Source organism: Pleurodeles waltl, chromosome 4_2, assembly GCF_031143425.1.
Source record: "Pleurodeles waltl isolate 20211129_DDA chromosome 4_2, aPleWal1.hap1.20221129, whole genome shotgun sequence".
NCBI classification, from domain to species: Eukaryota; Metazoa; Chordata; class Amphibia; order Caudata; family Salamandridae; genus Pleurodeles; species Pleurodeles waltl.
In genome coordinates, this window is record NC_090443.1 from 710,581,726 (window position 1) to 710,599,335 (window position 17,610).

Here is a 17,610-nt window from a genome sequence, read left to right on the forward strand (position 1 = left end):
TTTCAGAGAATCATGGACATATTGTTTGAGGACTTGGATGGTGTACAAGCAAGCCAAGCTGACATTTTGATCTTTACCAAAAAGAAGGATGAACATGTGGTTGTAGTGGAGAACGTGTTGAATATTTTGAAAGAAAGATGCATGACTGTGAGACCTGGGAAGTGCAACTGCATGGTGCAAGAGGTTGAATATCTCAGGCGCACCATCTTCGCAGAGGGTATCAAGTCTAAGTTTAGCAACCTTGAGGCCATTCAAAAAGCACCACCCTACTACCTTCTTTTTTTAAGGCTTTGTGAATATTATGCCCGTTTTGTATGGAGTTTTACATTCTTGGTTCAACTATGAGAAATTTACTCCACAGGGGAATGAAATTAGTTAGACTACAAGAGCTTAATGATTCATTTGAGAATGTTAAAAACTTAGTGATCGAAGCTCCCGCTTTAAAGGCGTATGACCCTAATGGTAAATGTTTCATTACTGTGGATGCTAGCTTAGAAGGGGGAGGTACAGTCTTTGGGCAATTTGTTGAAGGAAAGGAAGTGTTCACTGCATTTGCCTCTAGGACTCTTTCTGAGGCAGAATTGAATGAAGCCTTAGCCTGCGGCCTTGGCCTGTTTTTGGGTTGTTCAAAAATGTAAGGCTATTATCTGGAGAAAACCTTTCAAAGTGTTTACAGGCCATAAGCCACTTGTAAATATGCTGTCTGGTAATGGTTTGGGTAAGGTATCAGAGGGACCAGTCCGTCTCCTAGCTAGGTTACAAGAATATAACATGCTTGTGAATTATATCCAAGGGGGTAAAAACTTCCCGGAGGATGGTTTGTCTCGCCTGCTGCTGTCTGTTTTGTCCCAGTACAGGTACAATCAGGATGATGCTGAGTATGTGGTTGGTACTATTGATGTGGTGTAGGATTTCTGAAAGTGAATGGGAAAGCCATGGATGAAGAGGTTGTTTTAAAAAAAGTTATTTCATATATTAGAGAAGGGTAGCTGAAAACAGCTGAAGAAGAATTGCAAATCTTTACACAGGTTGCATCAGTTGTAACTTGTGAAAAAATATTTGCCTAAAGGCTGCTTTGTACCTTCGCAGTAAAATCATGAAGATTGGCCATGAAGGTCATTTGGGGGTTTCCGACACTTGCAAAAGACTATGGGCCTGATTTAGATCTCGGAGGATGGAATACACAAATGTGACGGATATCCTGTCCGCTGTATTATGATCTCCAAAGGATATAATGGGATTGTAATATGGTAGAAGGGATATCAGTCACGTTTATGATGGAGTATTCAATCCGCTGGGATCTAAATCAGGCCCTTTGTCTTTTACATGTGGCGGAAACCCCCAAATGGCCTTCATAGGAAACCTTGATGATTTTACTGTGAACAACCAGAGAACTATTCCTCTCGGCCAAGATCTAAATCAGGCCCTAAGGCAATTCTTTTGGAGGCCGAAGGTGGATTCCCAGGTTAGATCTATGGCTGACACTTGTTCGCATTGTGTTATAGTGGATAAACACTGGATAATTAATTAAAGGTCTTTGTGACCAGTTCCTTTGCCTGGAGGTCCTTGGGACAAATTAGCTTTAGGCTTTTTACATTTGTTTAGTCTTTTGCCTACTGACTGCCTTTATCTGATCGTTGTAGTCAACTATTTTTTTTAATGAATTTATTTTGATTTTATTGATTCACACCAATCCAGAACTGTGATTTGTTTTTTGGGAAAACGTTTTTTCCTTGAAGGACTGTCCAAGGAAATAATCACTGATAATGGTTCACATTTAATTTCAAGAGAGTTGGATAATTTCTTTGAGTCACATAGTGTTACATACATGAAGGTGGTTCTATATAGTCTGGCAGCAAACTGCTTGGTTGAGAGAGATAACTGTTTTCTAAAGGAGGTAATACAGACTGTTAACTTCAGGCATGAACGTTCCTAGTTATCTTATTTAAAACATATAGGCATCCCTTACCACTCCTCATTCTACCATGGGAATAGCTCCATTTAAACTTTTGAGAGGTAGAAATCCTAACTTCAAGCTCGTTCCCAACTGGTTTAATCATTTTGCAGAATAACCTTAATTTTTTCTTGAGGATATGAGAGGGAGAGTTTCTAGTAAGCAAACTGTGCAGAAATCTTATTTTGATGTTTCTAGACATGTAAAGGAGACACCTTTAAGGGTGGTTGGGATTTAATAAAAAAAAAACTACTACAATCAGAAAAGGGGAGTCCAAGTTTTCCTCTCCTGTGAAGATTTTGAAAGTGGGTAAAAGTGTAGTGTTGCTTTTTAAGAAAGGTTGGTGGAGTGACAGCTGGTTACTACCAGTCACGAGTCAACAAGCAAAACTATATAATGAAACATGTTAAAGAGCATGAGGTGGTTGACTCAATGTTAGATACTGATGTGAGTTTGTCCTGCAGTAGTAATCTTTCTGAGAAGGCTTGTGCAGATTACGATCTGTTGCAGTATTTCCAAGGTAGACCTACTGAACTTGGCGAGAATGTGTTGTCTAGAGTTACAACTAAAAGTGCGTCCACGACTGATTCGGTTGATAAATTCAGTATTCTCTGTCTCAGATCGATTAAGTCATCTTCCAAACTGCTGGATTATTATCTTTCCTAAATGTACACATTGTGTATTTTTTGTTTATAAGGATGGCGTGTGTAGAATTGTACTTTATATGTTAGTTCTTTATATATTGTATTTTATGTTATGTTACTTTATTCCTAATAGTTGCATAAGTCACTTAGCTGCATGTATGCATCAATGCATTCTGCAAGGAGAATGTGGAATGGATTGTCTGGTCATGTAGACAGCATTCAGATACCTGCTGTTGAGTGACCAGAGCACCTTTGCCTCCGCTCCTTCGTCGTGGGTTGTATGGATAAGAAATAAAACCACTTTGTTTCTCCAGCAAGTCTCATCTGTGTCTCATTTCATCTTACCACACTAACCCACTCTAAGTTTTACCTTCTTCCTTATCCGTGCATAATATGGCGTCATCAGACTGGTGGAATGTGTGTGCAGATTGTTTTTCAACATGCTGTACACACTGAGGGGCCTATTTTAATGGCAGTGCAGTTATCACACTTTAAAACAATGTTTTTGTCCTCGCTTACCACACATTAGTATCAATGCCTTCAATTCGTTTTGCATTTTTGTGCTTTTGAGACATAATCTGCAAAAGAAAATATGGACAAAATAAATCTGCGAAGTGAACAAATACATAAAAAATGCTCAAACCTTTGTTAACATAATGCAAGAATTTGCAACACTGGACTCCTACTAATAATATAAAATATACTGCTATCCTTGTCAACTCACATTCTATACTAACCTCTCAAGTGTGGATGTATTTTAAAAACGTGTATAGTATAAAACCCCACATTGCTGCAAAGAACAAAAACATACATTCATAAGACAAAATGTCCGAACAAGAGAACACTGTAGATAGTTGCACTGTTAGTAAATAGGAGACCTTTTGATTGAAATAGGGAGCTAAATTAACAAGTTCTCTAGAGGTAAGTGACCATGTACCTTGTATACTAAGGGCCAGATGTAGGAACCAGTTTGCGACTCGCAAACGGCAAAAATTCCCGTTTGCGAGTCGCAAACCGGAGTTTCCTATGCAGAAATGCATTTTGCAAGTCGGGACCGACTCGCAAAATGCATTTCCGACTCGCAAATAGGAAGGGGTGTTCCCTTCCTATTTGCGACTCGCAGTGGTATGCAATTCCATTTGCGTCCGCGGTCGCAAATGGAGTCGCAGTTACCATCCACTTGAAGTGGATGGTAACCCACTCGCAAATTGGAAGGGGTCCCCCCATGGGACCCCTTCCCCTTTGTGAATGGACCCCAAAATATTTTTTCAGGGCAGGTAGTGGTCCAAGGGACCACTACCTGCCCTGAAAAAATTCCGAAACAAAAGGTTTCGGATTTTTTTTTTAAGTGGAGCTCGTTTTACTTTAAGGAAAACTGGCTACACTTAAAAAAAAAAAAAAAACTGCTTTATTTACAAGCAGTCACGGACATGGAGGTCTGCTGACTACAGCAGGCCTCCATGTCAGTGAGTTCCCATGGTCGCTATGGGGTCGCAATTTGCGACCAACCTCATTAATATTAATGAGGTGGGTCTTTGCGACCCCATAGCGACTCGCAGACGGTGTCTGAGACACCGTTCTGCATAGCAAATAGCGACTTGCAATTTGCAAGTCGCAATTTGCTTTGTACCTACATCTGGCCCTAAGTGTGGTATTTGATTTACAGACAGAGGGACACAAAGTAAGTGATTTCTGGTTGCCTGTGATGTAAAGCTATTAATGCAGCCATAACATATGATTTTGAGGGGTAGTTTCTGGCGTTACCACATTAACATAATGAGAGAGTTGCACTGTTTTCTACTTTATGTATGTAAAACATAGCAAATACATTTTTTTTAGCTTCTTAACTATTGAGCCCACTCCCTACTTACTGAGCATTTTTCAATGTGTGTGGCTCTACGTGCTTAAGCTTTCATAACTTTTTTCCCACAAAAGTATCCAAGCCAAGTTAGTGTCATTTTCCCTCCCTTATACTGAGGATGGTAAAGTTACCTAGGGTTTGTGGATTCCCATGGAGGGAACCAAGAAAATAGGCCAAATGTAACAGAACTGTTTGTTTCTTTGGGTAAATAGTGCTGTGCAAGAAACCATATTTTTTTCTCTAAAATGGTTTAAATATTTGCTGAGCTTAGGTCACAGTCTTCTCAGTTTCCAGAAAAAAATAAACAAATAACATTTTTTTTACTACAGTTTCTGTATGTTTCTAAGTGGTAGTCAATTTTTTTTATTGTTTGTAGTTTCCACCTAATCAGTTTGTGGTGGAAAAGGTGTGAACCCCAAAAACTATACATTTCTCAAAACTAGACAAAATTCCAAATTCAGCAAAGAGTAATTTTGGCAGATCTGTTTTAACAAAGAAACTAATCATTGAAATATAAAAACATTTTTTTGCCCCACTTCCCGATTAGCAAAAGTGATATACTGTTACACCCATCAGATGATTCTAGTCTCAGGATACATGATTTCTGTTGGTTATACAAAACACACAATAAATCCAGAGTCAACAACTGAGCTGCAGCTTATAATGACATTTGTTTCTATACAGAACAAACAGCAAATCATATGGTAAAATCTAATGCATGAAAAATGGGTATGAAGGAAACCTATGCATTTTTTAAATGTGCCACAGATACTGATTTTAGGAATATTGATTATTTGTACAACCTTTAAATTTGTGTAATTCAGAGAGAAGTTCACAAAATGTGTACTTTCTTGCACACTGGCTTATTCCTTATTTTAAATTGCATTTCTCTGCATTTTTTACTTCTAAATATAAGTTCTATAGTTCTGCATCCCCAAACTCTCTTCTGATACAAACGGTACCCAGCACATGTGAATGGGACAATCACATGTGACAAGAAAGGTGCCAAAAGACAATGTGGACACATTTGTGATCAAAATCAACATACTTTGGTGGTAAAAGTAGGAGCACTTGATCATTTTATTTAATGCACTGACCAAACGTAGACATTTCAGAAAACAAGATACCCAAGAAAGCCAAGGGTAGTGTTACTTGCATGGATCCACCACCATTTTCTTACTTAGAATGCCCACTAAAATCACACATTTCACTCACATTCCTGTGAGCAAAAGGTATGGGATCAGCAGGTCTCCACTAAATTCCTACCACCATTGTGCCCATACTTCTGATAAAAAAGTACCCCTCTTGTGTGACTAGGAACTTCACCCTAATACAACAGCCCTAACAATTCAACATGGAGACATGAAATTTCACAATGGAAATTGATCCACTTTGGCAATGTGGGTAATTGTTGTATTTAGGCCCAGGCTCAGATGCAATGCAGGGCAACCTTCAAAAACTAGACACCCAGGTGAGTCCCGGGTGGTCTGCCTTGCATGGTCTCACAACACTTTGTTATGGGACAAAATAGCTATCATCTGCTTTTCCCACACTTCGCAATAAAAGTGATACCAAGTTCAAAGGCGTAGATTATTGCACACAGGTTATTGTTGAAATATAAATCCACATATCAAGTGTAGAAATTATAAGAAGAGTAAATTGAAAAAGTGATAATTAAATACAGCTTGTCATTTAACATTTCCATTATTCCTCAAAGAGAATCACCAGCAGATTGCTACTGCAATCTTATCAGGTCAAGCCAAACCCATCAAAGCCACTTCAGGCAAGGTGACGCTAACTAGTTTGGTACACCAAGGCTTTACAGTTCATACACCTATTTACCCTCTGTTTTCACCTAACACTGGAGGGTATCTTCTGCAGTGTTCCACTGCATGCAATATCCCGTTAACATCATCCACCCCGTGGCTAACAGGACCTTGAAATTTGTTGTTATTTCCAGGTCTACCCAAGAATGGATCGGTTTCTGAACAAAACCTAATGTTCAGCCCAGAGATCACAGTCAATATGTCATTTCAATGTGCCTGTTAGTTATGACAAGAATATGTATTCTGAAAACAAGATTCCCTGCTCCACACCATAAATATGCTCACCCAAATAAAAATCTTAAGCATCCAATCCTTGAAATGATAACCCACATGAAGGAATAGAAATTGTATAAAATTGAGTCAAAATCACTGCTTCTACTTTCAAGGTTTCAAGAACCCTTTCTACACACATCTTCAAACATCATTGACTCTCTTTCTGCACAAGCAGGACCTTTAATGTAACTAGTATGGATCACCACTTAACTTGATCTTCACAGCAGCTATCAGGCCCAGCAGCCTCAGAGTCATTCTAACCAAAATCCAGGATAGAGGCTGAAACATTGGTGTCATGGTCTGAATATCTTGGATTCACCGCTCGGGAGGATACGCCCAAAACTGCACTGTGTCCAGGACAGTTCAGATGAAAGAGAATCTGAAAGGAAGTCAGGTGTGAGGTTGGCAAATTTACAGCGAACTCAAGCGAATGCAGGAGGTGCGCCATAATCTGGAGGTGGTAAACAACATCCTGGGCAATCCCGCTTTCAATAGCCAGTCATCGCGGTAGGGGGGAAGACTGAAACCCCTGACCTGCGCAGATGAGCTGCGACCACCACCATCACCTTGGTGAACACCCGAGGGGTGCTGGTCAGGCAGGATGGGAATGTGGCAATAGATGTCCTGCAAGTCCACTGCTACCATCCAGTCATCTGGGTCCAGGGCAGATAAAACCTGAGCCACAGTGAGCATTCTGGACTTCTCCTTCCTGAAGAAGAGATTGAGGGACAGAAGATCTAGGATAGGGCGAAGGCCTTTGTACTTTTTGGGCACCAGAAAGTAGTGGAAGTAACAACCACAACCTACTTCTGGCATAGGGACCCTCTCTATGGCTCCCTTAGCCAAGAGAGCCATAGCCTCCTTGTGGAGAATTACGAAGTGATCCTCTGTCATCCGATCATAGGATGGTGGCATTGGGGGGTGGGGGGGTAATCTTCAGAATCTCTGCAAAACCCACCTGTCTGCTAGCAGGGCAGGTCGTGGCATATCGTGCTTCCAACTAGTCCCTGGCGAAGAAGTGTCAGACTAGGAAAGTTTAGAGGCTGCTGCAGAAGGGAAGGGGGGATGGAGGGAGGTGGACGTGCCAGACTGCTGACTCCCTGATCCACAAGGACGTTGGATCCCACGTCCCCGGCCATGCAAAAGCCTGGACAGAATGCACAGCACAGTGGCTGGGGAGGAACAGACATGGTTGGGCACCCCTTCCATAGCCACAAAAGGAGTGAAAAGACTGAGGGGGCCCAAGGACCTAGCCATAGCCCAGGACTGCTTAAAGCGCTCAAGCATCAAGCCTGCTTTGTCTCTGAAGAGACGGGTACCATCAAAGGGCATGTCCATAAGTGTGGATTGGTCATCCCCCAAAAAGCCAGACGTTCTCAACCACGTGGTGCCTCCAGGCCACTGTAACACAACCGATCTGCCTAGTAAGTCAGTTGTGTTCAGCCCACATCGGATTGTGAACTTCGCTGTGTCACTCCCATCAGCAACAGCTTGAGAGAGAATGGCCCCGGATTCCTCCAGGACCTCTCGCAGCACCTGCCTAACCATGTCCCATAAAGTATGGGTGTAATGGGCCAAAAGCCAAATTGCGTTTACAGACCACAATACCAGACTGGAGGAAGAAAACATCTTCTTCCAAAGCTGAACCAGCTTCTTGGATTCCCTATCCAGGGATGGGGAAGGGAATGAGCCCGGGGACATGGAGGCTTGGACAACCAAGCTCTCAGGGGTCAGGTACTGCCTTAGGAGACCTGGGTGATTTGGAGTGGGTCTATGGCAGCGGGCAATCGTTCTATTCACAGGAGCTCCTGTGCTGTGTTTGGACCAGGTCCACATCACGACATCAGTGAGGACTTCATTGAAGGGCAAAAGGGGTGTTCAGAAGTAGAAGCCCCAGGCTGAAGCACTTCTGTCAGGTTAGTCCTGACTGCCACAAAAGGCCCAGGACCTTAGCCACTCTCAGCACCATCACTGAGTAGGAGGCTCTGTCCTCCATAGCCACGGTAGGAGGGGAAAGAATGCCAGTGTCTGGGGAAGTGTCCAAACCACAGGCCTCACTGAGGACCATTCGCCATTCCATTGTATTTTCTAGGTGGTATTCCAAAGGGTCCAGCAACCCCTTCCAATCCTCAATGTAACCGAACCCAAGAGAATAACAGTCAGTATCCGACCTAGGGAGCAGGGTCCCTGTCGAAGTCTGAATTGGGGTTGTGCTACGCCGGTCCAGATCCGTATCAGAGTTGGCAATAAGATGGGGGAGACACCGACTGTGGGTACGAGTGGCATCAGGAGCATCAACATCGTAATTGTCATCAGGGAAGGTTGAGGTGGTACGACCAATAGTGGTTCCGATCGCCGGCATGAACCCTGAGGGGGACCCTGCTGACTCTATGGGGCCCAAAGCCACTCCAGGGGGGTTGGACTGCCCAAATATCAGGGGTATGGCCTCTGACTCCCATAAACTCAGGGAGTCGCAGAGTCAATCCAGACTCAGGCTCCCATGACAGAGGCCTGGAATGACAATGCTCCTTTTCCCTCTTCGCGGCAACTGACAGATGGGGTGAAGTCAAAGAACACTTGTTCATCTTCAACTTAATTTTGTGCCTCAACTAACTTGACAGTCCCGAGGTCTTGGAGTGGGACGATGAAGAATGGGTGCTCGGTGACCATTCTCCAGACCGCCCTCTCACAGGAGAGACAGAGCTGACCATGAGTTTTAAGGACCGCTTCCTCAAAGATTTGGATTCATGGCCGGGCACTTGGAGCATGATGTCCAGTCGTGGTTGTGCTCCAAACATCACAAGCTCACAAGGTGCAGATGCGTTATGGACATCTCCAGATGACAGGATCCGCAGGGCTGGAACGTAGCCTTCCGTGATGGCATCCTCGATGCACAAGTGTTAACACTCAAAAATCTGCGACAAGAAGTTGAAAGAAGACCAGTCAAAAAAGTGACTGAGGGGTAATCTTCAGGTCTGCGCAGGCTGGAGTGGAAAGAAAATAAGTGCGCCGGGGTGGTGCCTATATAGGTCTTGAGACATCATATCCGGCGCGCATGATGCCGGCGATGGATGCAGAGCTGGCCAATGCCACCTGGAGCGAGCAGGGGTACTCCTCAAGAAACATCTTTGGATCTAGACTAACATCCGGGGGAAATTCTAAAGTAAGGAATCTGCAACTAGACGTCTCTATCATGAAAATGTACCTAAACCTCGAAGGAGGTGCATATACATCAGCAAAAAGGGAAGAAAGTGTAAAAAGAAATGCAATTCCTGAATACTGTGTTGCGGTACATAGGATCGCCGCCAACTCAAACGTACAATTAAAAAAAACTTTTTTTTTTTTTTTAAAGCAGTCCGACTCCTTTAAGGAAAACAGGATACATTTGAAGAAAATGGGATACCTTTAAGGGTAAAAAGGTTTGCTTTAGTTACAAACAATCACAGACATGGTGGTCTACAGGCCCCAGCCGGCTACTATCCCATTGATGGCATTCAATTGAATTAATTCGTAATAAGCTACCTACCTCATTAATATCCATAAGGTAGGTCGGATTCCAGAGAATTTCATTTTATTTTATGGATTTTTAAGAACTGAGTTATTAGTTCATGGGTCTGTTCTTGAAAATCTTTAATATCACAAAAATACTAGTTGTAGTTTGCGACTAGACCTTCGTACATCTGGCCCTAACTTCCTTACACCAAAATCTATCATAGAGACATTGTCAGCAGATCCACTATCTGTAACAACACAGGAGGAGAGGCATTCAATGCCAACATTCACTGTTATAACTGAGATCCAACTATTTGATCAGACGCAATATTAAAAACAGGAAAATATGAGAGATTTTATATTATGTTAGGTGGATTTGTAGAGCGCAGCTGACCACTCCTGAGGGTGTCCAGGCTCTGAGTAGGGCAGGCCTGAGGGGTGATGGGAGGAGATCATGCCTGGTTTGTCTGGAAGCGCCACGTCCTGAATTTCCTTTTGAGGTCCATGAGAGAGGGGGAGGTTCTGAGGTGTTCCCGGAGGTTGTTCCAGGTCTTGGCTGTGAGGTATGAGAAGGAGTGCCTTGTGTTTCTGGCCTGCTTGATGCGAGGGAGGTGTGCTCTTACCTGGGACGCAGATCGAAGGTGCCTGGTGGGTTGGTAGAAGTTGAGGCAGTGGTTGAGGAGTGACTTCAACTTACTACTGTTCTAGACTAGGAGCCAGTGGAGACTGTTGAAGTGTGGAGAGATGTGGTTATTTTGCATGTGTTCAGGATGAGTCCTATAGTGGCATTCTGGATTGTTTGAAGTCGGTGTAGAAAATGGGCTGGGTTCTGAAGTAGAGGGTGTTTCAGTAGTCAAGTCTACTTGTGATAAGAGCCTGGTGACTATTCATCTGGTGGTCTGTGGGATCCACTTGAAAATCTTGTCTAGCATACGCTGAATGTAGAAGCATGAGGCAATGGTGTTGATATGACTGCTCATGGAGAGGTTGGTGTCCGGGATGATCCCAAGGTTCTTGGCAAGGTCTATAGGAGTTGGTGGGGTGCCAGATTCAGAGGGCCACCAAGAGGCATCCCAGGGGAAGTTGTTGCCGGAGATAAGGACTTCTGCTTTGCAAATGTTGAGCTGGAGGCAGTTGTTTTTCACACAAGCAGTGACGTTGTTCATGCGGTTGGCAAAGTTTGCATTGGCTGTGCTAGTTGATTCATTAAGGGATAGGATGAGCTGTATGTCAGCATATGATACTGTTGATGCCATGAGATTTCAAAAAGGTCACTGCCTAAATATTTTTACAAAGACATTTACATTTTACGTTGTTAATGTGTCTTTCATGCTTCCATGAACTTTTGATTGGTTACCATGGTTCCTCTCTCCAACTGGATTACCTTGTTTCTATGTACAAAGGTAGTGCCACATTAGTCACTCCGAATCAGAAATTACACAGCTCCTACTCAGAATTCACCAGACAAAAAGGAAATAAAACAAATTATTGTCACTTACCTGAGATCCAGTAGTAACCGTCTCTTTACATTAGGTTTGTGGAACATGGCACATTCATTTGGTGATCTGGTCTTCCATAAGTATCCAGGAATGAATTTGGGCAGGGTGGTCATCCCTAAACCACTCAAAAGTCAGATATTGTCATAGCCTATTCTAATATGTTTACTTACAAATCTCCTATGCTGTTTAGTAACAGTGTCCCTTGTAAAGAAGAAAAGCAGGCACTGGTAAAACCATCTAGACTTGCCTTTATGTAAAGGAAACATAGTTTTGTACTATAGTAGTGTCAAGTGTTTTTTAATTGCTTATTAGAAATAGTGCAACACTGCAAACACGTTTACATCCATCATTGTATATACATTAATAAATACTTGTCAATCTTCTAGGACCCGATAGAGGGTGGGAATAACTGTTTTGGAGGATGATTCTATTGAAATTAGTGATGAGTGAAACAATTTTGGAGAGTGAGCAGTTTTCATGGTGGCTATCTCAATGGAGTCTATGGGAGACATTTTGGGTGCTTGGAGGGTGACGAGGAGTCTTTACAGGGTGACACCCTTCAGAAATAGGATTTATTTCTGTCACTGGCTACATCTGTGCACAGTTTTGTATTTGTGATCCCGCATTTATGCTTATTTTTATCCTAGAGAGATTCCATCTACTTGTGTGGGAGTCTATGCATGCGTTTGAATGCCTGTCAATGTTTGTGTAAGGGCCTTTCTCTTTCTTTGTTTATATGTTGGCGACATTTAATTTGTATGCACGTGCATGTAAAACTGTGTGTGATTATACAGCGGTAAATGTGTTTATGTATGTGTAGATCAATAAACAAAGTAAATTTATGTCAATGTCTGGAAAATATGTGTCATGTAACAATTGTTTAACATCAGTAACAGGCTGCCCTGTCCAGTTCACTTTGTGTGGTCCTTTTGTAGGAAGTGTTGTAATTTCAGCTTAAAACTGTCTTAGCAATGGAGGGGCGCAGTAGAGTGCACGTTGGAAGTGGTGGATTAGGACTCGTACGCCAAAAAGTTCTCTCTTTGTGACCTCATTTCAAGATTGAGGGCTGCCCTGTTTCTGGAGCCTATTTTACCATTAAAGAGAAAGACTCCAAGCCCAAATCAAGCTAGCAACAAAAAGCATTTAAACAATAATCCACAATGCCTAGGCAACCATCACAAACTGGCTGTGCTGAAAAAGAGACTACTTATTGCGGACATGACACATAAGGTGCAATAAACAGGAAATATATCTACGGGAAAAACTTATAATACATGCTTAGCTGATTAAAGTCTCTTTTGTCTTCTCTCCACCACCTCAACACATGCGGTCTTATTTGAAACCCTTTGCGAAGTCTTCAAAATACATTTGACTTATTCTCAAGATTAGCTGATGGAGAAATTCTTCACCTTAGATGCAACAATTAAAGCAGAATGACGTTTTACGTCTCTGCTGGTGACTTGAGCAGTAGATAGCTTGATTTTCTTTAACTAAGACACCAGGATCGTTTCTTCCCAATTACTTTCTAACAAATGTTTTTTGCTTGAACACAGTAATAAGTGTAATTAAAACAAGACACAAATTGAAAGATAAATTAGCAAACATCACTGGATGTGACCTAGGTTTGGGATAAAAATGAACCCCTTTTGTCATGAAAAGGACCAACTACCCAGTAAACAAGAGGAAGCACAATATATCTGCACACATACACACAACAAAAAGTGCAGTCCTCAGGGCATGATTAGATCTTGGCAGGCAGGTTACTCCGTCACAAGGGTGACAGTTTTGCAGTCCGCCAAACCATGAGTCCCATGTACTTATATATCAGCAGCCAGGATATCCGTCGTCGTCGTGACAGAGTAACTCATCCGCCAAGGTTATATTAGGCCCTTCGTTTTTTAAGTCTACATAAGGTGCTTTTCTTTGCCTAAAATGATTTTACTTCCAAAATACATATGTGGTGGCTCTTAGAAATGAAGTTCAATCCGGAACAACTATGCCTTTTCATATCATTGGCTTGGGTACTGTTCATACAGGAGCTGCTCTCAGCTTAACATTTCTTAAGTTGGGAATCAAACACAATGGTCAATGGCTTAATCATAGGAGTTGCATGACTATGAGATCCTAAGCCCCAATTAGACATTCAACTCTCATAGTTTATTCCTCAACAAAATCAAAGGGTCAAAGTTGATTCAAGGGAACCCCACAAAGAAACATTTTGACATATAAATCTTGCGATATTAAGGCAGTAAGCTCACTGGAGCAGAAGTATGGTACACCAGGAACAGTGTTTAAATTTCTTGGCCTAAATGTACTCTGCAATTACTATATTAGGTATAGTGAAAGACTGTATTCAGTGGTCAGAGGCTGCTCTCACTATAGGAAAGATTTGAGACCCCTGCTGTAGATAGTCACCGACAATCTACAGCTAATATCTCACACAAGCGCAGCCTCATACGCTAATATGATACAAGCTGTGTTTAAACATGGCGATGCATGTATTCTAAGGATCTTTTGTTGGGGGATGGGGTGTTGCTTCTTTATTTCCTTTAAGTGCATCTTGAAACCCTCTGCAAGTTATTTTTACTTTAAAAAAAAAAAGAAGTGCGAATGTTAAACACTTTAAAACAGCACCGGACTACATTACACATCTTTTTAGGCAAAGGGAGATTTTAGTGATTTGTCCAAAATCATAGGATGTGAGCAGGGGCCAGCATTTCAGCCTTGTTCTTTCTATGATCTGAGAACGACAGCTCTAGCTGCTAGACCACATCACAGCCCGGAAGAGAAACTCCGTTCTTTTACAATACACAGACTCAAATCTTTACAAAAATCGAAGTTAGTGCATAGAAAAAAAACAGAGAGACAAAACAGAATAGCTTTTGTTTCACTATAAATCTGGCTACTTGCAAGAGTGAGCCGCACTACTTGGATAAATTAATTTTAAATACTGCTAGTCGCAGCTCAGCAATGTGACTAAATCAAAATAAATAATGTCTACTGCAAAGATGCATAAGAAATAGTGCCAAAATAAAACCTTCAAAATGAATTGTTTGTAAACCCTGGTAACTCGCATAAATACTACTTGACTGTCAAACTTGGATAAGGAAAGGCCAGTAACTATAATTTGTAACTATCATTTGAACAGCCGACTGGAAAAAAAACACTAAATGCTGGAAATAAGCCTTTTTGTTCCCTCTGGGGTGGAGAGCAGATTCCAGCCATTCCAAACCTTACAAAATGATATTGCAAGTGCCAGTTGAGAGCCCATCTACGGAGATTGTATGGGATTTCAAAGAAAAACAATTATACGGAATACCATTACTGAGAAACCATTCACCTGACCGGTGTAACAATGAATGACATTTACCATTTCACAGAAAGCAATTCATAGAACCTCTTTTTTCAAAGTTGGCCTTTGCATGCTTATTTTGATTGGTGTAAATGCAATAGTTGCAGGTCGTACTTTCAGAAACCTTTTGTCGGAGGTATTTATTTCAGTGCTTTACTTCAAGGAACATTTCGGATTTATATCTTTTTTACTGTCTAACAATTAAGTAGGATGAAACAAGATCCATCCATGACCCTTTCACAACTTCTGAACACCATTAATCCATGCCCTCTAAAAACCACTCACCACACCCAAAATCCACCCATGCTTGAGCCCTAAACTGCAGCCATCCCTGACCCCTAAAAGTCCTTTTGAACCTCTAAATACCACACATTCCTGAAATCTAAAAAACCTTCAGTACACCTAAAATACACCTATCCCTTACCACTAATCTCCGTCTATTGTGAACCCTAAAATACCATTCTACACCTAAACTCAAATTCCTAAAACCCTAACAACCCATTCCTATGCATAAACCCCACCTATCACTGAATACATAAAAACATCTCACCACCACTAAACTCCACCCATCTCTGACGTCTACAAAAAAAAAAAGGTACTACCCTTAAACACAGTGTCCCTGATCCCTAAATATTCCTCGCCACTGTTAAACTTTGCCCTTCCCTGAACCCTAAAAAACCTTTCAGTATCCAAACTCCACCCATCACTGAACCCTTAAAACCCCTCACTATCCTAAACCCCACCCATCTGTGAACCCTAATGTTGGACCTGGCCCTTCTTGCAGGGCTTTCCCCAAACTTTATGCCTTCTTCCTCCTATTTTTCAGACTTGTTTTGGTAGGCTGTAGGACTCCGGGTACTTTACTACTGCTAATTAAAGTGCATATACTCTCTTTCTAAAAAGTATTTGTGATGGGTTTATCCATGTTAGGCATTTCTGATTTACTAGTGAATCCCTAATATAGTGCACCACCTGTGCCCTGGGCCTGTAAATCAAATGCTACTTGTGGGCCTGCAGCACTGACTGCGCCACCTTGAGTAGTCCTATAAACATGTCTCAGACCTGCCAATGCAGTGTCTGTGTGAGCAGTTTTAAACAGCCGTTTCTACCTGGCAAGTGCACCCACTTGCCAGGCCCAAACATTCCCTTTTACTATGTAAGTCACCCCTAAATTATGCCTAAGGCAGCGCGAAGGGCAGGGTGCAGTGTATTTAAAAGGCAGGACATGTATTGGTGTGTTTTACATGTCCTAAAAGTGAAATACTGCTAAATTTGTTTTTCACTATTGCAAGGCCTATCTCTCCCATAGGATAACGTGGGGATTGCCTTGAATTATCTTTTAAGTGTAATTTTCGCTTCCCAGGCTGACAGACCTTTCAGAGCTAGAGTGGTGTGAGGAGCTGACAAAGGCACCTGAGTAGGGCTGTGCCTGTCCTCACACAAAGCGGTCTCCAACCCCCGGGAGTGAGTCTGGTGCCAGGGCATGAAATGCAGGGTTTTGTGCACTACAAAGACTTCTCTTTGAAGTTGGCCTACTTCAAAGACAGAAATGGGTATAAGTACTGGACCTTTGACCACACATAGTTAGAATCCTTCTGGACAGAGGACATTCTGCCAGGAAGAAGAGCTGGATGCTGTAGGAGGGACAGCAACTCTGCCAGTTGCTTTGCTATGCTGGCTTGCTGCTTCTGTCCTGGAAGTGAAAGATTTGGACTTTGCTTTTTACATCTTGCTTGCCATGGTTCTCCAAAGGCTTCAGCTGAGCTTGCCTCCTGTTAAGAAGTCTCAGGGACATCAAAGACTTCACCTGCCAGAGCCTGGGTTCTCTTGCTGAGAGTCCTGACTTGCTAAGTGTGGCCAAATCCAGTTCCTGCGCTCTGGTGCAACCAAGAAAAAAGTAAGCAAATCTACTCCGGAGCGACTTTGGAACTGGCACCGCTCTCCAACTCCGTGACGTCGCCTGCACCAGAGCCGTGGACCAACTGCGACTTGCCACATAGGCCCGATGCCACCACAGTGCCTCTGAAGTCCCACCACAGCTGTGTCACTGACTTCCTTGACACCCGACTCCGCCGCAGCACCTGTGGCCTCGTGGTGTGATTGTGACACTGCATCTTGACATACTGGATCGCCTTCCCTGCCGCCCGCATTGTCTTTGACACATTTCAGGTACTTTGCCTCAGTCAAACGCTTCACTGATTTCAAGGAACTACTATTACATTTAGGTCCTTATTATGACCCTTGCGGTCCGAAAACGCCTAGAGCCACAGAAGCAGACGCACCACTGACGGGCCAGCGGTGAAGACTGCCACATTAGGAGTGTGGCGGGTTGGCCTCTGCTAACCTGCCACATCCCAACCTGTACCACCAGGGCGGTTGGACAGCCAGGCCGGAGATTAGCATCTTCCGACCTGGTGGTCCAATGAAGACTGCTAGCGGTATCAAGAGTCGACTTTCCTCCAGGGTTTCCGCAGCAGTAGCACCGCCACAAAAACCCTGGCAGAAAGGCTACCGGTGACATGAAATTTCTTGAAATTGACTCCCAACACCCCCCACTACAATCCCAAAGCCCCCACACACCCATCTCCATACCAGAATCCCCCACCCCCCTTCCAGTACAGCACCTACCAACTCCCCCCTCCCAACATACATGCACACACACACCTACACTCACCCTGCATACACTCATTCACCAACACTTACATTCAC

The 17,610-nt window shown here is 42.7% G+C and overlaps 1 protein-coding gene across 11 annotated transcripts in view; it reads right to left on the reverse strand.

The window, feature by feature from the left end:
* Positions 1-17,610, reverse strand: part of KYAT3 (kynurenine aminotransferase 3) — a 496,355-nt gene that overhangs the window by 349,619 nt on the left and 129,126 nt on the right. For all 11 annotated transcript variants that reach the window (XM_069232317.1, XM_069232320.1, XM_069232316.1 and 8 more), the window contains one exon: positions 3,118-3,176. In XM_069232317.1, coding sequence (XP_069088418.1) covers positions 3,118-3,176 — 59 coding nt within the window. The remainder of the gene's footprint in view (positions 1-3,117; positions 3,177-17,610) is intronic.